At 50.2% G+C, this 23,719-nt stretch overlaps 1 protein-coding gene across 3 annotated transcripts in view; it reads left to right on the top strand.

The window, feature by feature from the left end:
- PCSK6 (proprotein convertase subtilisin/kexin type 6) overlaps positions 1 to 23,719 on the top strand; it is a 193,566-nt gene that overhangs the window by 156,969 nt on the left and 12,878 nt on the right. The window contains exons 14-18 of one of the 3 annotated variants that reach the window (XM_081227292.1): positions 13,333 to 13,512; positions 13,658 to 13,696; positions 19,273 to 19,375; positions 20,316 to 20,512; positions 22,298 to 22,385. In XM_081227292.1, coding sequence (XP_081083418.1) covers positions 13,333 to 13,512; positions 13,658 to 13,696; positions 19,273 to 19,375; positions 20,316 to 20,512; positions 22,298 to 22,385 — 607 coding nt within the window. Of the gene's footprint in view, positions 1 to 9,713; positions 9,950 to 13,332; positions 13,513 to 13,657; positions 13,697 to 19,272; positions 19,376 to 20,315; positions 20,513 to 22,297; positions 22,386 to 23,719 lie in introns of those variants that run through there. The other 2 variants (XM_081227293.1, XM_081227294.1) reach the window with 2 other exon arrangements.

The raw sequence follows: 23,719 nt of genomic DNA, 5'->3' as shown, positions 1-23,719 counted from the left end.
GACATGGTCTCTCCTCTCTCCCCGGCGCTCAGCCCTTGGAACATGGCTGTAATAAGCAGGTGTTGGATGATGGAGTGAATGAAGGTACCCACAGCCCTGAACCTTGTTTAAATCAAGAGCTCATATAATTTGAATCAACTGTTTTCAGCTATGCACACTCAGTAACCCGTTTAATAATCAGTTAAAAGAGGTAGAAATTAGTCTCTCCAGTGTGACTGTTCCTTCCCTTTTTTCATCATAAAACGTTCCATGGTTTCTTGTGTTGACTTTAAAAATGCAGAACGTGAGACCTGCAAGTTAAGTTGTATTGGGGACAAAATGAGGACTGCAGTCCAGGAGACAGTGTTTCCGATAACTCTGAGAAATTGCTCCCACAGGACGAGCGGGGAGCCAGGATATATAGGAATTTTGCAACAAAGAGCAGGTAATTGGGAAAGTCAAAAAATTATTGTTAAATAAAGAAAACCAGATATCTCAAGTTAAGGAATTTAGCGCTTATCTATGTATGGGAAGATGGAAGAGTCTGGGCTCACTGAAGTCATTCCTTTGATGTGCACCTCAGCTATCTGGGGCCAGTATCCTGTATTTTCACATCCTGAGTTTCCTTAGGGCTCACTGCAGGGAGTGGCTGCAGTCTGATGGCTGCTAGATGGAAATATTCTTTTCAGCCCCGAGTTTCCTCAGGGCTCACTGACTCACGTTGGAGGGCTGCAGTCATTGATGACTGTGACATCCTGTGTTTATTGATATGGCAGGAAATATTCCATTTATAAATATACCATTTATCACTTGATTTCTGTTCAGTAGCTCTTTCATACACTTCCTCCTCCTGAGAGCATAGCTGTTCTCATTTTCTTGCTGGTGTTATTGACCATGGTTGAATTGACATCTGCTTTGAGCTAGACTTCACTTCCAAAAGAATGGAGATTTTGCAATCTGCCTTTGATGGCTCAATTTATCTCGTACTGGCAGCTTAGATTTCAAGCATGTGCCTTCTGTGCTGGCTTCCAAGTTTGTCACTAAACTCTCATTTCTGGAAAGTGTGATTATGGAGAATCGCTCCCGCTTCCTGGAAAGAACTGAGGACTCCGGGAGGTTTCCAGGCACCATACACACGGTTGTCCAAAAGTTCCATTTTTTACCCCATTTGCTTCGAAAGGACTCAAGTGTGTCAGTTGGTCTCGTTGCCTCCCTTCTGGTCTTTCAGGGGACTGTTATAGTGGTGCTGTTGCCCAAAGTCTCCTAGTTCAGGAGAAAAGGAAGCATGATACCCTGCTTGTTCAGGTGCATGTACATGAGTCATCTCTTTGTTCATCACCCTATGTCTCGCCTGGTCGTGGATGTAACAAAGAGATGAGTTTCTTCTTTAATATTTCATTTTTGCAAATAAAATACAAAATGTTGATGAAGATGAAAAATAAAATGTATGGGAAGAGGAAGAACTCTCCTGAAACCCCTTCCTCAGGTTCTCCACTGTTGCATCAGGTACAAAGGTGCACCTGCACTGGTCAGCATTCTGGCAGCCAGATCCCCCCCACCCCCTGTGCCAAGAATATGTAAGTGCATTTAATGTTTGAACATTTGACTTTGTTATTTTCAGAAGCATATCATGTTCAATATGTCTATATTTCCACTTGGTGTTTTTTCGTCTTGACGTTTTACTGCGTTCTAACCGTGCTGCGTACATAACTTTGTATTTCTTTCTGTTACTTGCATATCAGGCGCTTTTTCATGTCCTTTTTTATCCTTTGTGAGCAGCATTTTATGTATTTTTATAATACTTCGCCAAGTAGAAATACCGTCGTTTACTTAGGCATCCTTCTATTGTTGGGACGCGTACATTGTTTTCTGGGGTTTTTGCTATTATAAACAGACAGCTTAGCGCAGAAAGCTTTCTCCTAAATTTAAAATTATTTCCTTGGGATCGTTCACCGGAAGTAAAATTACTAGGACAAATAAGCTGTGGAAACCACAAGTATACCTACGCTGGATACATTTTACTAATTTGCTTTTCAAAATGGTTGAACCAACATACAACTTCATCAGGCACAAGTAGGCACTCATTTGCCAGCTCTTGAGGAGATAAATGATATCTTTCCTTAATTTGCATTGCGATAATTACTAAGGAGGGTGAACACTTTTCCAAATGTTGGTGTACAAAGTGTGTGTGTGTTTTTTTAATTGCCCTTTCTCTTTTTTTCCAGAGAATAGTCAGTATTGTTATTAAGCTAATAGGTACTCCATGTAAAATACAAATTTAATAACCCTTTCTGGGTCATAGCTCCTATAAATATTTTTTTCTGGTCTGTTATTTGACTTATATATATTTTTAAGATAATCTTAAATTTCTTCTCCAGAGTTTTGATAATTCTTTTTTTTATTCCCAGTTTGTTTGTGATTTGACTTTTTTCAGAATCTGTTTGATTTGGTTTTTTTTTTTTAGTATAAGGTAAATATTTTTCATAAATTGCTAACGAATTACCCCAAAACAAAGACAAAATCGAAACGTTAAGAGATGTTGTGGGCTTCTGCATCTGGCAACAGAAAGACCAAGAATAGGACAACTAGCAAAGCAACTAAAATATACAAAACAAGTTGTGAAAATAAGTCCAGCCATATTGATAGTTTCAATAAAGGTAAATAGATTGCTTCATTTAGAAGACAAAGATTGTCAGACTAGATTTTTTACATGTGTTTGCTTTTGTGCCGGGCGTATTTGATTTACCTACCAGACCCCTGTCCACTCCTGTCTGCCCCACTCTGCCTGAGGCTGGTCTATACACAAACTGTCTGCCTGTGGCTGGTGGTGGAGTTCAGCCAGAGGGAAACTCCAGCAGGAGAATGGAAGGAGGAAGGAGATGTTTCTTTCAGAGTTATTTATCCCTCCAGCATCCCTCGGGGTCACAGCCCCACCCTCCCCTTGCCGGTAGACTATTGTACACTTATGGGCTAAACACCCCTTCTGTTTCTAGCCCCGGGGAACTCCATCGTCCCCTGTGGCTCTGTTTTACTCTGCTGACACCTCTGTAAATGGTCTCTTTATTAAAGCCTTATTGGATTATCCTAGTTTAATTATGCTGTCTTCTTCCTGCTAGGACAGACTGATGGAACTATATGTAAGAACAATATCTAAAATATAAGAAAACTGCAAAGTTAAGAATAAAGTGCATGGGAAAAGATAGACCCAGCAAATGCTAACCAAAGAAAGCTGATGTAGTTACGTTAACATCAGACAAACAGAAATGTTATGGTGAAAAGCAATCCCAAAGCTGAAGAGGGTCACTGCGCGTTGATAAAAGAGTTGGTTCAATTCTAACGTGGCCTCGAAATATATAATGCAAAAATTTGTTAAAGCTCCAAAGAGAAAAATACAGACTCACACCCAAGGTGGGAGATTTGGCACACCTCAAATATATTTGATAGACAAAATAGCAAAAATCAGTAGGAAGAGAAGATTTGAACTTCACAGTTGACAATTTAGGTCTAACCAATGGACCTACACCCAACAACCAAAGAACACACTTGCCTTTCAATCACAGGTGGATTATTCCTGAAAACTGGCCACGTAGTAGACCATTTGGCAAACTTCAGAGTATTTCCAAGGATTGGTGGTATATAAGCCCTGTCCTCTGAGATTACAGGTAAGAATTCAAAATTTAAAAGATAACTAGAAAAAGCCCATACATTTGATAGTTAAAAAACACATCTAAACAACTCATGTGTCAAAGGAAAATAATCATAATTTAATAGGGAGGGACTTCCCTGGTGGCACAGTGGTTAAGAATCCACCTGCCAATGCAGGGGACATAGGTTCGAGCCCTGGTCTGGGAAGATCCCACATGCTGCGGAGCGACTAAGCCCACGTGCCACAGCTACTCAGCCTGCACTCTAGAGCCCATGTGCCACAGCTACTGAGCCTGTGTGCCACAACTACTGAAGCCCATGCGCCTAGAGCCTGTGCTCCACAATAAGAGAAGCCACCACAATGAGAAGCCCGCACACCACAATGAAGAGTATCCCCCGCCTGCTGAAACTACAGAAAGCCCGTGTGCAGCAACAAACACCCAATGCAGCCAAAAATAAATAAATAAATAAATTTATTTATTTTTTTAAAAGGATAATAATAATAATTTAATAGGGAATCTTTGGAACTGGATGATAATAAAAATACTGCATATCCAAACAGGTAATGCAGGTGAAGTAGGGATGAGAGAGGAATGTACATTCCCAACTGCATGTGTTAGAAAAGAAGAAAGGCTAAAGATTGATGATAGGTGCTTTGTGTCCACCTAGAGGGGTGGGATAGGGAGGGTGGGAGGGAGACGCAAGAGGCAGGAGATATGGAGATGTATGTATATGTATAGCTGATTCACTTTGTTTTACAGCAGAAACTAACACGATATTGTAAAGCAATTATACTCCAATAAAGATGTTAAAAAAAAAAAGATTGATGGTAGAAAATGACCAGCAACATAAACTCAAAGAAAGCAGAAAAAATGAATTTTTAAACTAGCAGAAATCAATGAAATAGAAAACAAACGTACATAGAGAGAATTGACAAAAGCCCTAAGTTGGTCCTTTGAAGACACTAATAAAATTGATAAACCTCTGGGAAGACTGATCAAGGAAAAAACTGAGAATATAGTTGACCCTTGGACAGCACAGGTTTGAACTGCGCAGGCCCACTTAGATGCAGATTTTTTTTTTTTTCAGTAAATAAGAACTACAGTCCAGCACAGTCTGTGGCTGGTTGAATCTGCAGATGCAGGGCTGGCTGTAAAGTTATAGATGGGGGTTGGCACCCCAGACCCCTGCGTTGTGCAAGGGTCATCTGTATATAATTTCACGAATGAAAAAGTATAATGTTATTATAGATCCTGTATACATCAAAGTTATTATAAGAAGATATTATAAACAACTTTGTGACCAAAAAATGAAATGTTAAGTGAAATGACCAAAAATAATGTAACAGCAAAATTGACACAAGAAGAAACAAAAATTAAAATTGTGTGATTAAAGAAATTGATTCTGTAATTTAAAAGAAAACTCAGGGCTGGTTAGATGCACTGACAGATTCTACTAAACATTTAAATGGAAGAAATGTAATGTCAGTATTCCACAGACTCTTCCAGACAGTAGAAAAAGAGGGAAAAAGAGTCTCCAGTTAGTTTGATGAAGCCTGAGTATCCTTGATACCAACTCCCAACAGCCCACTATGAGAAGGGAGGCTTTTCAGCCAGTGTCACTTGGGAACGTAAATAGGAAAATCCCAAGTTCAATATTAACGAACTAAATCCAACAGTATTTTTTTAAAGTTCCTCTTTTCCTATCTCTTTTGGATTAAATATTTTTGAATATTCCATCTTATTTCCTTTAGGATTTTTAGCCTATTTTGTGATTGTCGCTGTAGACTTGGAGTTAATACTCCTCCCCACTTTCTGCTGTAGTTGTGCGCTATATGTAACTTCTGTACACATTACAAACTCCATCTTGCAGGGATATTTTTGCTTTAAAGACAGTCATTGTCTTTTAAAGAAATTAAGAGAGAAAAAAAAAGCTACTCTTTTATATTTACCTACATGGTCACCATTTCTGGTACTCTGTTCTTTCCTGTAGATCCAGATTTTCATCTGTGACCATTTTCCTTCTATCTGAAGAACTTCCTTCACCATTTCTTATCATGCTGGTCTGCTGGCCATGAATTTGCTCTACTTGGATTTATTCCAAAATATCTTTATTTCAACCCATCTTCAGTTTGTTTTTAAAAATAGGTTTATTTACTGACACACTGATTTTGACTCTGCTTAGAGGAAGCCATTGTGATGGTGCTGTGACTCCACCCATTTTTTAAAATTAATTTATTTATTTTTGGCTGTGTTGGATCTTTGTTGCTGTGTGTGGACTTTCTCGAGTTGTGGTGAGCAGGGGCTACTCTTTGTTGCGGTGTGCAGGCTTCTCATTGCGGTGGCTTCTCTTGTTGCAGAGCACAGGCTCTAGGTGCATGGGCTTCAGTAGTTGGGGCACATGGGCTTCAGTAGTTGGGGCACACAGGCTCACTATTTGTGGATCACGGGCTCTAGAGCACAGGCTCAGTAGTTGTGGTGCACGGGCTTAGTTGCTCTGCGGCATGTGGGATCTTCCCAGACCAGGGCTCAAACCCGTGTCCCCTGCATTGGCAGGTGGATTCTTAACCACTGTGCCACCAGAGAAGTCCTCCACCCATTTTTGAATGGTTGTTTTCTCTAGATCTAGGTTGGCAGTATTTTTTATTTGTTTATGGCTGCATTGGGTCTTCGTTGCTACATGCGGGCTCTCTCTAGTTGTGGCAGGCGGGGGCTACTCTTCGTTGTGGTGCATAGGTTTCTCATTGTGGTGGCTTCTCTTGTTGCAGAGCACGGGCTCTAGGCGCACGGGCTTCAGTAGTTGTGGCTTGTGGGCTCTAGAGCACAGGCTCAGTAGTTGCGGCGCATGGGCTTAGTTGCTCTCCGGCATGTGGGATCTTCCCGGACCAGGGCTTGAACCCGTGTCCCCCGCATTGGCGGGCAGATTCTTAACCACTGCACCACCAGAGAAGCCCTATTTTTTTTTTCATTTCAGTACTTTAAAGATATTACATTTTCTTCTTATCTCCATTGTTTCTGGTAGGAAGTGCCTGCATTTACTATGAAAACAACCGTTGTTTACATCTAAGCTATCTGGCGTGCAAGGATAACATTTCCTTTCTCATTTTGTTCAGGCTAGCAAGTTTGCCAAATACAAAATCAATAAACCAAAAGTGCTTTTTCACATTTCAGCATGCAGAACTTCTAATCATTCTAAGTGCCTCACTGCTAAATATAGAAGGACCTCCACACATTCAGGAAGATTATGCAACATTAGAACAGACACAAACCCTGAAGAGAATAAACTTGGAGGTAAGAGGAATTCAGGCAGGAAAAGCAAACAAAAGCACAACAACAGCAAAACTTCAAAAAAACTATAGTTGATGTTCCAAGATAGAAAACCCAAGTAGGGAAAAGGCCAGTTCTTCTTCCCTCCTGTGTTTCTCTCCTGTGTGTCTCCTTTATTGTTAACACAGAACTCTTAACTTCTGGTACTTCTAGTCACCAAATGTGTGGGGTTTTCCGCCCACAGCAAACAATTCTCTGCAGCACCATCTGGGTGTCCTCCGATGCAACCCAATTCTGGCACCACCTACCCGGGGACAGAGTCAGGCCCCACAGGCTAATAAGGGCTCAGTCCCACAAGACTGTCCCCCGCACACATACACACACACACTTCGGACACCAGTTGTAAGCCTGGGTTATCACCTGTGTTTTTGACCGACTGCCCTGTAGATCTAAAGCCCCCCTCCTTGGGTTCAGTTAATTTTCTAGAGCTGCTCACAAAACTCAAGGAAACACTTGCTTACATTTACCAGTTTATTAAAGGCTATGATAAAACGGTACAGAGGAACAGCCAGGGGAAGAGATACACAGGGTCTGTGAGGGTCCCTAGTGCAGGAGCCTCTGTCCTTGTGGAGTTGGGATGCATCACCCTCCTGGGTAGATGTCTTCACCCACCTAGCAGCTCCCTGAACCCCATGCTATTGGGATTTTCTGGAGGCCTCCTCATGTAGGCGCGATCAATTACCAACTCTGTTTTTCACCCTTCTCCCCTCTAGAGAAATGGGGGGTGGGGCTGAAAAGTCCAAGCTCCGAATCCTGGCTTGGTCTTTCTGGTGACCAGCCCCCATCCAGGAACCACCCAGGAGCCCACCAGAGTCACCTCATTAGAACAAAAGTTGCTCCTAGTATTTTTTTCACTTGGGAATTGACAAGGGTTTTAGGAGCCCTGTGCCAGGAACCGGGGGTAGGAACCAATATATAATTTCTATTATCTCATAGGTATCCTCAGGGAAGATTAAGTATTTCAGTGCTGAAATAAGAACAGGATGCTGCATTTTAAAAAGGAACATTGGGAGGACCAGATAAATGACTTGAAATTTTAAAATATGAGGCAAAAATTAGAAAAGCAAGAGATAGGTTGGAGGAGGAAGCCTCCCAGAAAATGAAGAGGGAGTGGGGTGGGCATGTGGAGGATAGTGTAAGAGAAAGGATTCTCGATGTCCTGGGTAAGGAGGCACTGGACGATGGCTAGAATTCAGGAGCTTGGACAGAGCACGTGAGCATTTACCCTAGAAGGGCCCCCTCGGAGCCTGACAAGAGGCTGAGTCTCGGGCAGGACGCGGAAAGGTGGAGAGGGTGGCGGGAAGGACCGCTGTCCTGTTATAGCCCGTGTAGCAGACTTTTGTCTTTTCAAACCGTTAATTTATTACTTTGAACTAACTGAAAAATGTTGAAAGGTGGTATTTTAGTGTTCTCTATCTCACCCTGTAGGTGCCGTTAAGAAAAGTGCGGTTTTGTGTGTTACCAAAATGTACAAGTGATTGTTCTTTACCTGATATGTGTGCTTCCACACTTCACCCAAAGAAACATTGGCGCTTGGGATTCTGAGATACTCCTTCTGGCACTGAAAATACCATTTTGAAAGGTTTTTATGGCTACGAGATCATAGGGAAGATTCTCCCATCTGCCCGGCTTTACTTCCGGCTCTGGAGGTGTGCACGCATGTGTGTATGTGTGCATGTCCATAGGGGACACATACATGTGTGCGCTCTTCCTTCTTCTTTTCTAGGCCATTTCCTAAATTCTCTCTATCTTCCTACCTCTTGCTTGCCGTAATGTGGACTTAAAGCACATTTATAACTATGTTAAATTCATTGAGTAAAGGTTGATATTTCTGTGAGTGTATAATAGTTCATATAACGGCTTTATTGAAATATAATTCACACAGCATAAAATTCACCCTTTTAAAGCATCCTAGTATATTTTTATAAACAGAAGGAGGAGAGCCTTTTTAATCCCTTTACCCAAACCTCTACGTTAAACTTTGTAAACAGGTTCCCTGGACCTCAGAAGGAAAAGGCTTCCCCTGGAGTGTTATTTAGACTGAAGCATATTTCTTGATTATAGGCTTCTCTTTACTGTGTTTCGACTAAAGAATTTCTCCCTGCATGTTGTAAATGTTTGGCGGGGGGAGAATTAATAAATTCTTTATTGTTAATAGCTTCTCTTATGGCCAAAGAAAACCCAGGAATTCAAAAGTATTAGCTCAGAGTCCTTAATCTAACAAAACCTTTCCCCTGCTCTTAGCTGGTTTGTCTCCAATTGTAAATTCCCCTCTCAAGGATTTTTAATGCTTAATTCAAAATGCTGGAAGAGGAAAGCTTCATTACTGCTGGTACTTTCTTATTGGCAAATTCAACCTCAGTCTTCCCTTAATTCTCATCCTTTCTTTGAATAGGAATAATCCTGTTTGTTCATTACAAATTCAATTCATTGAGGGGGGAACTGCATCGAAGATGGTGAATGATGATAAAGCCATTTATCGGCAGCCTCTGGGGCATTAGCTAGGATTATCCTCTGCCTCTCACAAGCAGTGCTGGCCCTGAGTGTTTAAGCAGGTGGATTTACCGTTCTTTCTTCTAGGGGCTCAGGAATCTGATGGAGAGAAAGCCAGGGAATTTGGCCTTGGGCATCTTTTCAGACCTCTTCTAGGAAATTAAGGAATGAATGGTACTAGTTGGATTTTGTAAGGGTAAGCTTGAACAGGCACGCTGACGTCTTGACTAGTAACCAATACACTCTTGTTAAACGCTTTGTCCAAAGCAGACCAACATTCCGAAGTCCTCCCACCTCTGGATGGCAGTTCTGTGGAGTGTGGACTGGGTCTCTGGTCTGGTGTAGCCCTGGATTGTTCTTCTGCTTCTTCCTTGGTTTTTCCCTCCAGGTGTCTCATCTCCTCAAAGCGAGGGCAGGCTCTAGGCATGGTGAGCGTGGTGGGACCTGGTCCTCGCGTGGGCTGGACCCTTGGGGTCATGGATAAGTGTTGACTCAGCGAGAGGAGAGGACCACCCTAAAGCCTAGAGCCCAGAGCTGCATGTTCCTGTGCATCTCTGCCTTACCCTGTGATGCCAAGTCACTGGTGTCTGATCCTTCTGACTTGCCCCAGGTGGGACTGCGGGTTGGAGGCGGGCTGTATACCAGGTGGGCTTCTTCCCGGGGGCGCTGTGGTCTGTCACCTGGCAGTTTCTGACTCAAGCCTCATGAGATGCCAGACTCCATGAAGGGGTTATTGGGCCCCTTAACATTATGTGTCAAGAGCCTTCACAACGTTGTATTCTCTCTGGAGAATCTGCCTGGGGAGAGTAGTTCAGATGCAGCAAGTGATATTTCCTGCAAATTCATGTATAAAAGCAAAAATGAAAAGGAAACTGAAACACGTGTCCTGTTATAACCTATTATGAGAGATTGGTTATGAAAATGCTTATATTCATACAGTGAAATAGTTTGCTGATATTTTAAGATATCAGTGTATTAATTTAGCAAACATTTATTGAGCACACATACCAGAAACTTGCCACACACTGAGGCCAGTATGCCACGTAAGAAAGGCACATTCCTGCCCACGTGACAACTCTGGTCTGATGAAGGGGAGAAGACAATAAACGGGTGAAGAAATGATTTCTGGATGTGATTAACATGATGCTGAGTTAGAGAAGAAAGATAAATTGCTGTCCTGCATGATTTCAACTATGTGAAAAACAAACATGCATAGAAAATAGCCAAGAGGAGAATATGCCAGGCAAGTTAGAGGTGATTTTTATTTTCTTCTTTATTTGTTTCTCAGATTCTCAACCACTGCGCCACCAGGGAAGCCCTGTTTCTAGATTTTTAAATTAAACTCAATTTTTAAAATTCATGTGTGTGAAAGGTAATATAATATATGCCATGGTTTGTTTGTTTTTTAATCAAACAATCCAGAAGAGAAAACAATAAAAATGAAGTCTTTCTTCCATTCCTGAACCCCAGCCTCCCGTCCCGGGCCCCTCCTGCAAGACAGTTCCTACTGCTGGTTTCTTGGAATTATTTTTTTCTTTTCAGCTTTATTGAGATATAATTGACATGTAGCACTGATAAGTGTAAGGCATACAGCTTAATGACTTACACATATTGGGAAATGATTGCCCCAGTAAGTTTCGTTAATATCCATCATCTCTTATAGACACACACAAAGAAAGAGGAAAAAAACTGGGTTTTTTCCTTGTGATGAGAACTCGTAGGATCTGCTCCCTGGTTTCTTGGAATTCATTCTGCTCTCCCCGCTCACCCAGGGTGTGTGCCGATCCCGAGCTTAGATCAGCCCCTCTTCTCTTGTTTGTCCTACCAAAACTCTATCCGAAAATAAGAATCTAATTTTAGTGATGAGGCCTTTGGTGGGTGTTTTTGGAGACATCATATAGGATTGAAATAACTCGATTCAAATTATAGCTCACAGAGCCCTTGTTCCCTGCCCTGTAGTTATTATGCTCCCCCTTAATGACAGTTCATCACTCAGCAGTTCAAATGTCCAGAGCCTTTGTGGTTTTGAAATGTAGCTTTAATTTGATCCCTGGGAGTTGAGAACGGATGATCGTTCATAGACAGGCCCTGTGTTTGCTGCACCTGCACCCGTGTGAAGTATCAATACTTCTCATGTAAGCGTCGCTCACTGCATTAGGGAAATGGCCACGGAAAGAGCCCGGCCCTTTGGAGACCATGTCCTGGGAGACAGTCAGCTCAGGACAGTTCTTTTCTTTTTTTTTTTTTTTTTGCGGTACACGGACCTCTCACTGCTGTGGCCTCTCCCGTGGCGGAGCACAGGCTCCGGACACGCAGGCTCAGCAGCCATGGCTCACGGGCCCAGCTGCTCTGCGGCATGTGGGATCTTCCCGGACTGGGGCACGAACCCGTGTCCCCTGCATCAGCAGGCGGACTCTCAACCACTGTGCCACCAGGGAAGCCCCAGGACGGTTCTTTTATTTTATTTATTTATTTATTATTTATTTATTTTTCTTTTTGCGGTATACGGGCCTCCCACTGTCGTGGCCTCTCCCGCTGCGGAGCACAGGCTCCGGACACGCAGGCCCAGCGGCCATGGCTCACGGGTCTAGCCGCTGAGCGGCATGTGGGATCCTCCCGGACCGGGGCACGAACCCGCGTCCCCCGCATCGGCAGGCGGACTCTCAACCACTGCGCCACCAGGGAAGCCCCAGGACGGTTCTTTTAAATCGAAGGACCCACATCCTTCAATCCTGGCCAGGCCAGGAGAGGCCCAAGCAGTGCAGGGGCTGACTTGGGGGTTTCGGAGGCTGCAGGCTTTCAGGACCTGGGGCCTTAGTTGGCCAGGATGATGGTTAAAAAGAAACAGTACTGCTCTGTGCCCCGCCGTGGGACAAAATCGATTCGTGTTGGTTTGATCCACTTCTCAATAAACCCTGAGGGGCTGGGGCAGCTGGAGCCCATTAGCACGAGCCGCGTGTCCTCCGGCAGGTCACACTGGCCTTCGGCCCCTCACCTGAGTGACAGTGACAGCAGTGACCTCCCTGACATGGTCACACAGTCCCAAACGCTGGGCACACTGTGGTGAGAAGGGAAGCCGGCCCATGGCCCGTGGTCACGTCCAACCCGGCCCTTGTGTGCTTTATTACATCAGGGATCCCGCCTGGACGTTGCAGGCCAGGTCTCCCCTCTGTTCTCACCTGAGGATACTGAGCAGCACGGGCCTCGCTCCCTGGTGGAGGCGGCGGTTGGCGGGGGGGCGCCTGCTGCCCCCTGCTGCCCCTGCCCCGTCCCCGTGCACAGCCGGCTGCTCTCCCGTGAGCCTCTGTCCTCCCCCCACACCCAGACCAGCGTGGGTGCCAGGCATCCTCCTGTTCCTGAGGAGGTCCTCCCCACACCCGGCCTCGGTGGACATTTGGGTTTGTGCCACCTGCCAAACTTGCCCACCTGCCCTGGACTAACTGGGATGGAAGGAGCCCGAGACCCAGGATGGAGCATCCAAAAAGCAGGACTCCTCAGTGTAACCCAGTTACCACATTTGGGGACAACGGGACAAGGCTGAGTGCCAGGCCCCACCCCAGATCCACCCACTGGATGTTTCAAGATGGGGAGGGGGCTGCTGCCCATCATGGGGGTGGGGGCCAATGGGGGGAGGCTGTGCCGAGACCCAGGGACGGAGACCGTGGCCTGGGCAGGAGGTGGGTTCCTGGTCCCCAGATGACGAGGAGGGGAAGATGCTGGGCTCAGAGCCCTGCTGTCGGGGGGAGGGCTTGGGGACCTGAGCCGGGCAGGGCCAGGCACTTCTGTGGGTGACGGAGGCCCCCGGCCAGACCAAGGGGCCAGAGCACATCAAGGGCTTCCCGAAGGAGGCTCTTGACCCTCGGGTGAGTCTGGGTCCGGTGCCTTCCAGGGAAGTTGAAAGAGTGGAGCCTCATCCTGTACGGCACGGCCCAGCACCCGTATACCACCTTCAGCGCCCATCAGTCTCGATCCCGGATGCTGGAGCTCTCGGCCCCAGAGCCAGAACCACCCAAGGCCGCCCTGTCGCCGTCCCAGGCCGAGGTTCCCGAGGACGAAGAGGACTACACAGGTAATGAACCTGAGGCCAGAGGAGATGCTCTGTTTTCCAGTGTAGCTCTTAAAATGCGGGCTGTTCCCGGCGGAAGGCGGGGCTAGGGTTGTAGGCCTTCCTCTTTCCTGGGAGTCGTAATAATGATGGTAATTTGCACTCACAGCTCCTCCCTCCCATGGCTCTCCTAATATTTTACAGACCAGTAAGTATGCTTCAAACCAGTAAGTACTCGCCAACCTTCCCAGGCCGGGAATAGAGGTTCCCTATGCCCAACCAGAACGGGGACTTGCCCCCTGGCTAGTGACACTCCTCTGGGGCGCCCCCTTTTCCTCAGGGGCCCCCGTCTTCAGTCTCAGCCTCCTGACCCTCTCCCAAGTCCATCCACTTTCAGTTCTTGTGACCAGAATGTGTGAAGGACCAGGGTGCTTCTGGGAGCCCAGGAGGGTTGGGCTGAGTGAGCACAGCCAGGAGTCGCTGGCAACGGAGATCCTGACCAGCCCAGGGGCCTGGGAGAAAGACCCAGCACAGGGTCTCAGCCCTGATGTCAGAGGACACTGATGCTGCAAGAAGCAGCTCAAGCCTCTCACAGGAAGTAAAGGTGCCTCGTTGCAAATCCTCTTCTTCCTGCTGCGCCACTGCAGCGTGGCCCTGGGCTCTGGGCCTGCGGCGCTCCACGCTGAGAGCTGGGGCAGCATGCAGAAGGACATTCCCAGCCGCCGGGCTGGGCACAGTTTTGGTCAGCGTGCTAGGTGGCAAGCTCTTCCTTCCCCTCTGAACCATCCCAGTGATTTGTGAGAAACGGAGCCTTTCTGGTTGGGCATATTTTCCTTAGCTAAAATGTTACAGCTACTTGATAAATGATGGGTGAGATCTAAGAATATTGATGCTTTGAGTTAGCTAATAGCTTCTGAAGAAAAAAAGTAACAAAATGGAGAACTCCACCAATACAGATCAAGCATAAATTATGACCGATTCAATTTTAAACTTCTTCTACTGTGCCTTTAAAATGGAGCATTGAATTATGTATGGACTAATCTGCTCTGTTTCCCCCTGTGATTTATAAACTGTGGCAAGATTCAGTAATTATTAATAAAGGACTGACTTTTTTCCCCCTTAAAATCTGCTGTGACTCTAACCTCACACTGTCCTGGAATCTCACTGTAACTGTTCTGCAGCCCAGGCCGCTCAGTCCTTCCCAAGCCTGGCCCAGGTGGTTATAGAGGGGTCTCTGGGACTAAGGTGTGTTTCTGACACTTGGGGAAGTTCCGTGCAATCTCAGGGGCAAGTGGGGCGGGTGCACCAGTCACAAGAGGAAAGAGCGAGAGAGGGGAGGGGGCAGGAGGGGTGTGGCGTGGAGGGAGAGGAGGAGAGGGCTTCAGGGGGAGGGGGAGCAGTGTGGAGGAGCATCTCGTTGGTGCCCTGGGGGAAGCCCTCTGAGTCACAGACAAACAAGCCCAGGTGCAGAAGCCCAGGGAGAAAGAGAGGGTGCTGGGCAGGGGAGATTTGGAGGTGGGGCGATGATCCTCGATGACTTTCTAAATATTTATTTATTTATTTATTTATTTGGTTGCGTCTGGTCTTTGTTGCAGTAGGTGGGCTCCTTAGCTGTGGCACGTGGGCTCCTTAGTTGCCAGCAGGCGGGCTCCTTAGTTGTGGCCTGCAAACTCTTAGTTGCGGCACGTATGTGGGATCTAGTTCCCTGACCAGGAATCGAACCCAGGCCCCCTGTATTGGGAGCGTGGATTCTTAACCACTGCGCCACCGGGGAAGTCCCTGTTGATGCTTTCTGTGGAGCTTCACGCCCAGCTGAGGGGTGAGCTGGCAGAGGGAGGCTGCGTGCCTCTCGGAGGCGGAGCTGGTCATGCAGACAGTGCGGTGGGGGGGCTCTTGGCCCCGCCCTCCGTCAGGCAGCGGGGGGCGCCAAGCAGCGCTGTGATGGAGGCACACAGGTGGAGGGCCAGCTCTCCCCGGGACAAGGAGTAAAGGGGAGGAGGTGAGTGAGGGCCGGAGAGGGGAGTCCAGCCTCCCATGGACAGTAAGGGTCCCAGGATGGAAGGGGAGCGGGGCTCCTGGGGGGGCTCAGGGGTGTGTCAGGCGCCTCGCCAGAGCCATCAGGACAGCTGCCCTGTGAAGGGGTCAGCTGTGAGGTGGACACAGGTAGGCGACACTCTCAGCCACTGTCGCCGCCTGGCAATGGGGGCAGGGGAGGCAGCCAGAGGCTGAGCGGGTGGAGGGTCAGGGTCGTGGTGGGGCCTGGGGTTCCCAAAGTTAATGAGGGTGTGGAAATGCAACCTAGGGGGCTGCTAAGAGATCAGGAGGGTTGGGGGCTCAGCCCGGAGGAAGGGCGGGGTCAGGTGCCTGGGAGACGTCAGTGGCCGAGGTCCTGAAGGTAGAGGGCTTTGCGGGGATGGCCAGCCTGCTGGGACCCAGCCATCTGCAGAGCAGCAGGATGGAGGGGGCTAGTACTGGAGAGCACAGACCGAGGCCCCCGGTAACTCGCCCGGGATGCTTGGTTGCAGGGCAGGCCCTGGGTGGGCCCCACCCCAGGACTGATCCAGCAGGTCTGGGGTGCTCAGGTGCTGTGGGCTAGGGAGCCGGGGTGATGGTAGGAAGGGACGGTGCTGGGGCTGCTACAGGAGAGCAGCCACAAGGGGAGGACAGGACCCTCGTGAGAACAGAGGGGAGCCTGGGCTTCAGGAGAGGAGGACCCACGGGCTGAGGACAGGGTGCCTGGCCACACAGGGCCGTGTGGGGAGCCGAGAGTCCAGGCAGCCTTTGCCTGGAGACATTGCCCTAACAGCCTGATAGCTCAGGGTAGCTGATTCACAGGCCGCAGGGCTGCGTGGGTCACAGACTCACGGCACGTCAGCACTCACCCAACAGGCGGGCTAAAGCATTAGTTAACATGCTCCGGTCACAGGCCCTCAAGGAAGAGACCAGCCCTGCCATAAGGGGGTCTCTGTGCAGACAGCTCTACCCTGGCACCCACCTCGGGCCTCTTAGTGACACAGGGGGCCCAGCGCACTTCTCTTGGGTGGCGCGAGTGGTGAGAACGACTGTGATAGCGAGTGGTGAGAACGACTGTGATAGCTACTGAATCCGCCCGGTCCTCCAGGAATTGGTCTAAGCCCATGACAAAACCCATCGAGAGTTCCCCAGTTGCTTTCTAATGTTTGTTTATGCATGTTTTTTATCCTGAATTTGCTCCACTAAGGATTCAAGGTAGAGTTTTCAAATAAGTCTGTGTCAGTCTGACACCCTGCAGAAGGGAGTAGCTGTGATACAGTCGGCTCAGCACGAGGGTCATGCTGCCCTGTAGCTGGAGCCCTGGGAGGTGAGACGGGAAGGTAGTGGGTCTCTGAGGAACGTTCGGGCTCATTGAGAAAAGAAGAAAAGGAGACACAAATACAAATTGCAGTGAATAGCATGTGCTCACCCAGAGAATGAGTTAACAGCGGTACCAGAGAAAACCCAGGTGCATTCTTAGGAGTGATGGTGATGTTGGGACAAGATGGCCAAGCAGGTGGATGTAATTCAAGGAAGTTTCAGGACTTCCCTGGCTGTCCAGTGGTTGGAACTCCGAGCTCCCCTGCAGGGGGGCACAGGTTCGATCCCTAGTCGGGGAACTAAGATCCCACGTGCTGCAAGGCGAGACCAAAACAATAAATAAGTAAATAAAAGAATGCTTCATGGCAGAAATGAGTCTCGATATTGGGCTTGTCGAGGTAATCTGGTAGAGAGCCATACTGGGGAGGGCGCTTACAGATATGGACCCAAGCACCCTGCATGGGGGCGGTGGTTCTTACCGAGCTCTCCAAAGCAGGGCTGGACACGGCCGTCACCTAGATGCCCTGGCAGGGGGTCCTGCTGCCCTTGCTGTTGGGTGGTCCCTACCTTGCATGGGGCTCCCACTGGCTTCCTGACTAATCTCTGCCCCACAGAGAGGCCCCAGAGGGAGGGGCCTCCGTGAAGTCCACACACCGCGAACCAGGCCTTCCCCGAGGCCCTCCTGTCCTGTGTGTGGACGGGAGGGCACTGCGCCTCCCCAGTTTCTGCCCCTCTCCTTTCATCCATTCTCTCACCCTCAGCCACTCAGCAGATATTTATTGAGCGCCTGCCCTGTACTGAACGCCTTTCCAGGTGCTGGGAAGTTGGCAGTGGACACGCTAGACCAGATCCTGCCTGTGGGGAGTTTCGTCCCCTCCCTGTCCCCCCACTTCTCTTTAGGATTAGGAAGCAGTTCACTTTCTCACGTGAGACAGACCTGCCTCCGGGAGAGGTGACCGCAGGGGAAGGCGGGGTGTCAGTCCAGCTTGGCGGGGAGGGCTGGACCCCACAAGTGGATTGGGATGAGGCGAACAAGGATCAAGTCAAATGAGAATCGATCCCCAAATTGAGTGAGTCTGGGGCCTGGGAAGGGATGGGGGCACCTTGTGCTCCAGCACGACCCCAGCGCCCTCCCCCACCCAGACCAGAAGGAGCGTCTAGTGCATCCCCAGGGATGCACGTGGCTCTGAAAGGGGTTCATGGGGGGAACCCACAATGAGAACCTTGGAAATGTCAGCAATGGTAAACCTTCAGGGAGGGAAGCCAAATACAGCTGAGTCTAACACTGGGAAGGTCTGGAGGCCCTTTAAAGAGGAATGAAGAGGGCTTTGTGCCCCTCAGCAAAGACCCATTGTGGGTGGCAGAGAATGGGGACTTTTGTCTTTCCCTCACGTCCCCAGGAAATTCTGGTGGCTGGCAAGACACCTCTTCTTCTCTTCTGAACTCACTCCCCACCCCCTCCAACAACTAAAACCTTGTAGAAGGTTGTTTTTTCTTCCAAGGACTCAAAAACTTTCATAATGCCCCGCCGGGCCCCTCCCTCCCCACACGGGGAGGCTTTCCAGAACCATCTCCCAGAGGAGGAAGAGCGTTGGGGGCCAAGGGAGGTGGGGGTCCCAGCACAGCACCAGCCCTGGCCCCCAGGTGGACACCTGTGGAGGGGCCGCCCAGCCTGAGGGCAAGAGCCAGTCAAACTGGGCTCTTCCCCGTGGCGCAGGTGGAGGGGAGACCTAGGACAGGGGGCCTGATGGGGTCCCCCAGCTCCTGCATTTTTCTCCGTCGCTTTGACACCACCACACAGGCTCCCAGAGTTAGAATTTGGGGATTGAGGGAAGACAGGATGTCCCCCTCTGAGGGTGAGAGAGAGGGGAGCTGAAAAGGGCTCAGCTCCCGCCCACCCCAGACCCACCAGGGACATGGAAACCCACCTGCCTCCTTCACCGCGTGTGAGGGACATGGCGCATTCTATTCCAGCCTCTCCCACTTAATTTCCGTCAGATCTTCACTGCTTGGCCGCAGTTTCCTTAGCGCCTTCAAGCCCTCAACGCCCCATATCGCGTTGCTCTGTCCTTCACGATGGAAATCAGAGTTGGTGGCTGGTCCAGCATCGTAACTCTGCTGCAGGGGAGGACGCTGCCTGAGGCTGTCCCCTGCCCCTCCCGCCCCGCCATGGCTGCTCCTCTAGAACCTCACAATGCCCGTCTTCACCCACCCGGGTCCTCACCCGCCACCGGCTGTCCTGCTTGTCCTCGGGCTGTCCCTGTCTCGAGTCATCAGACCCTCTGACACTGGAGCCCAGAGCCAGGCTTGGCTCCCAGCTGAGGCGGGTTCTGCAGGGGTGGGTGCTCTGGCCCAGCAGGGGCCTGTGAGACCCGGACATGGGGTCCTAGGAGACTGGACGTGATTGAGAAAGCATCTCTATGGGTGAAAGGAAATGCTTGTTTCTTTAAGGTGTGTGCCATCCGGAGTGTGGTGACAAAGGCTGTGATGGCCCTAATGCAGACCAGTGCTTGAACTGTGTCCACTTCAGCCTGGGGAGCGTCAAGACAAGCAGGTAAAGGGCTGGGCTGCCCCTGCGTGTCCTGGAGACGCCCAGCGTCCCGCTAAGGTGGCCAAGCTGTGTTCTCCACCCCTGCAGCCTGGCACCATACTTAGGAATTAACCAAACACCCTGGAAAGGAGATCACCCTGAGGGTCACTGCTTGGGAATTTTATGTTTTTGTAACCTTTTATTCTCATCTCATAAATAACTCGTGACCATGACAGAGAACTCAGAGGCCGTGGCATTGTTTTGTCTGTGCTTATAAACTTTTTTCTCTCCATTTTGCTAAACAAAAATGGGTCGTATTGAGCATGACAACCACTTGGGAACCGCAGACAAATGTCATCTTAAGGGCCAGTACTGTTCTAAAGGTCAGCACAATCGGCCGTGAATGAGGAGCCCCCATCCCTGAGCACCCGGGTAGGGGTGCAGCCCTCCTGGGGAGCACACACCCACCAGGGCTCTGGCAGGGGTGCGGCTGGGACTCTCACGGTGTCCCCGGGGCCCAGATACAGCCGCAACCTCCCTGTGCCATGTGAAGACGTTTGTTCTGCTGGCTGGACACAGCCTGGAGACCGCTCACTGCCTGTGGGCACTGTCAGTGGGGTTTTGCCGGAGCTGAACGTTCCAAAAGTCAGATACCATCATGGTGTTGCCCAAGGAAGCCAAGCACAACCTGCGAGTGCCCCCGCCCCCCTCGGGGAAACTTTGAAAGGGCAGGAGTCCCAGGTTCCCATGCAAGCCCTCAACCCTCTCCTGCAGCAGGAACTTCTCAGGGGCATTCATGGTTTACCTCTGCCCTGGGGCCTTTGTTTCCTCAGAGTCTGCCGACGGGGAGGCAGCTAAGGCTTCCCTCCCAGCCAGCTGCCCTGCCTCAGCCTGACCCCCGTGCTGCTGGGTAGGCGTGGGGCTGGGGCCAGTAGGAAAGTCCTCTCCCGATCTGCTCCCACAGGAAGTGCGTGAGCGTGTGCCCCTTGGGCTACTTTGGGGACATGGCAGCCCGCCGCTGCCGCCGCTGCCACAAGGGATGCGAGACCTGCTCGGGCCGGGGCCCCACCCAGTGCCTGTCTTGCCGCCGCGGGTTCTACCACCATCAGGAGGTGAACACCTGTGTGACCTTCTGTCCCGCCGGATTTTATGCTGATGAAAGTAAGTGTGTGTCCCAGGGCCTAGAAATGAAGAGTCAGCCCCGCTCTGGGCTGGGGTCCCCTCTCCTGGGAGACTTTTCCCCGCCCTCTGCTTCCTGTGTACTCTGTCCTCCTGAGAAAGGACCCTTAACGGGAGGGAGGGAGAGAGGATGAAATCAAAGCCCTCGGACGCCGTTACTGGATAGCAGTTCACACCCAAACCTGGCCAGGGTGGTTCAAAGTGACTCAGAAATGGAGCCCCCGTAGTCTGGGGTTGTCACACTTCTGTAGGTCAGTGTCCAGTATTCAGGATGGACAGGGAGGTAGCTTGAGCCAGTGGCTCTCAGGCTCAGACCGATTTCAGACATCCAAATAGAAAGGCTTCCGGGTATGCCCTGCGGTCTCTCCTGGAGCTGTGGATGTGGGCGCTGGGCGGGGTGCGGGACCCAGCACCGGCTTGTGGCCTTGGTGGTTGAAACTGGGTGAAAGCCCCTCCCAGCAAGAGCCGCTAAGCTGAAACCAGGGTTTAAGGCCGGGGAGGTTTGCGGGTCTCCATGAATGCCTGCTGCCAGGCATAACTGGGCTCAGGAGGACAGGTTGGTCTTGGCTGTGCACTTTACATAGTGACCACACTCCCAAGACGTGGGCGATGCTTTCCTCACCTTGCAGATGGGGAAGTGAAGCCGAGCGAGGCCAAAGGGCCCACAGCTAGCAGTGAACTCAGAGCAGCACAGGTGTCCTGCCATCCTGCCTGTCCTGGGAAGTGAGGTGGATGGGCTCTGGGCCCGGGACCTCATGCCAAGGTTTGAGCACTCACCTCGGCCTGGAAGAGGCCAAAGAGAGGGCTTGGGTTAAACTGATGGAGGACAGTTTTCAGATGACGTGTTGGCCGTTGTGCAGGGAGGGGGCAGCGCTTCCCAGAGCTCGCCTCTGGCCCGCATCCTGCAGGAGGGGTCCCGTCACAGCATTGCTCTCACTCCTGTGGGGAAGGAGCCAGGGAATCCTTAAGGACATAGAAAGCCATGGAATAACCACTCTTTAGAGGGGACGCAAAGAGTCGTGCAAGACACGTTTCACAGGCTTTGCAAACACCTGCCCTGGGCTGCAACCAGACCTGTTTTCGGGGCAGAGACTCCTCCATCCCTACCCCCACCCCACCCCACCCCTGGGCAAGAACCAGCCACCTCGGTCACCCCGAGAGTCACCCCCAGACGCCCTCACTGAGCCCCTGCAGCGTGTGTGTGATGCCAGCTGTGGGGCCCCGAGGAGGAGGCCCCGAGCACAGGGTGGTGCTGACCGGGTGCCAGGATGAGTGACCTGGGTAATCACTGAGACCCAGGGCTTCCCCCAAGGTGTGGTGGGTGTTGGAGATTCATGTCTGTGCAGGTGACCGCCAGCGTGTCAGTCAAGACCCCCGTGAGGGCCCTGGGTGGGTAGGGTCACTCAGGGGCACCCTCGGGCCCCACCGGTCACACTTAGGAAGACTGGCACCTCAGTAAACTCTGCTCCTCTGGCTCCAGTCCCAGGGGAAGGTGTAGGACTAGAGCACGTCTCCTCTGGAAAAGGCCCACCTCCAAGCCTCAAGGTCGTGTGAGGACTTCACTCCAGAAAAGAGGTGCGAGGCGTGTGATCTGACACCTGGGCACGCGGTCTCCACGTGCCTCTGGCGGTCAGTCACCGTGTCACCCGTCTGGAGACAACGCCGGTGATGGCTGTTCCATCAACCCCGCCTTGGAACACCCGAGTCTCATTTGCCCGGGTTTGATCCTCCCACCTCTTCTCTTTTCCTCCTCTTATTTTTCTCCAGATCAGAAAAACTGCCTTAAATGCCACCCAAGCTGTAAAAAGTGCATGGATGAACCAGAGAAATGTACTGTCTGTAAAGAGGGATTCAGGTAAGACCCTCCCTTCAGACCTGAGGCACAGCCATGGGTATATGCTGGTATAAGTGTCTGTCATTGGTTTACCAAGTGTTTGCCTCCTTTTCCTAAAAGCTAAAATTTCAGAGGCCCAAAGCCTTTCAGGATACAGATTCCGAGTCAAAATCAGATTTCCACTTAGAGATTGGTGTTTATGATAGAAAGTCAGAGGATGGGGAAAATGTCTACATTTTATGCAACATTTGGAGAATTGGTAAGAACGAGAGTGGATCCTCTCACAGAAAGTAGGGCTGGCGGCTGGAAGGGTGAGGAGTTGTAACGAAGCACGGAGCTCCCTTTCTTGGGCACCGAGCCCCACTCACTCCAGTTTCCTTCCCAGTCTGGATGACTGAGGGAAAGGCAGAGGGGGCTCGCTCCCTGGAGATACCCTGTAGATTCCTGGTTTGCCCGGCTCCACCAAGCTCAGCCCACGTCTCCTTTAAAAGCACCTTACCAAGCTAATGATTTTTTACCGGAATATTTTGGAATGTTGGTGTAGCCTGTTTACTGCCACCAAATATACATTACTTGTTCCTCGAAGTTACCATCTAGAAGCTTAGAAATCATCCTGTGCGAAATTGTGCTGTGGACCCTCCCGCGATCCAGTCTTGAACCAGGGCCTGCACTTTAAGGAAGAAAGGGACGGGTCAGCGAGGGCAGTGAGCAGGGGCGGGGCTGGGGGGCATCACTGGGCTCTTGTTAAAATGTAGGTGCTGGGCTTCCCTGGTGGCGCAGTGGTTGAGAGTCTGCCTGCCGATGCAGGGGACACGGGTTCGTGCCCCGGTCCGGGAAGATCCCACATGCCGCGGAGCGGCTGGGCCCGTGAGCCATGGCTGCTGAGCCTGCACATCTGGAGCCTGTGCTCCGCAACGGGAGAGGCCACAACAGTGAGAGGCCTGCGTACCGCAAAAAAAAAAAAAAAAAAAAAAAAAAAAAATGCAGGTGCTGACCCAGCGGCTCTGTGACTCTGCGTCTCTACCTGGCCCCCAGGGGACAAGGATGCTGCCGGTCCTGCAGCCTCCCCTCCCCTCCCCTCAAATCCAACCCCACAGGGTGGAATTCCTTTCCAGTAAGGAGTGAAGGAAGAAAACAAGCACTTTACTCCAGCTGCTCTCACCAATACTGCCTCATTTAATCTTCACGGCAACCTATGACGTATGTGACACATATGGCATTCTTCTTCACATTTTACTAACGGGGAAAGGAACAGTTTCCTGGAGTAGCATGACTAAGGTTCCCCAAGCCCGCCCCACCCCCTCCAGATCAGGGGATCGGAGAGAAGAGGGTCCACTGCCCCACGCTCCCGGGAG

Source organism: Mesoplodon bidens (assembly GCF_964165515.1).
Source record: "Mesoplodon bidens genome assembly, chromosome: 3".
Lineage (NCBI taxonomy): Eukaryota > Metazoa > Chordata > Mammalia > Artiodactyla > Ziphiidae > Mesoplodon > Mesoplodon bidens.
This window is presented reverse-complemented; position numbering and strand designations above follow the sequence as displayed.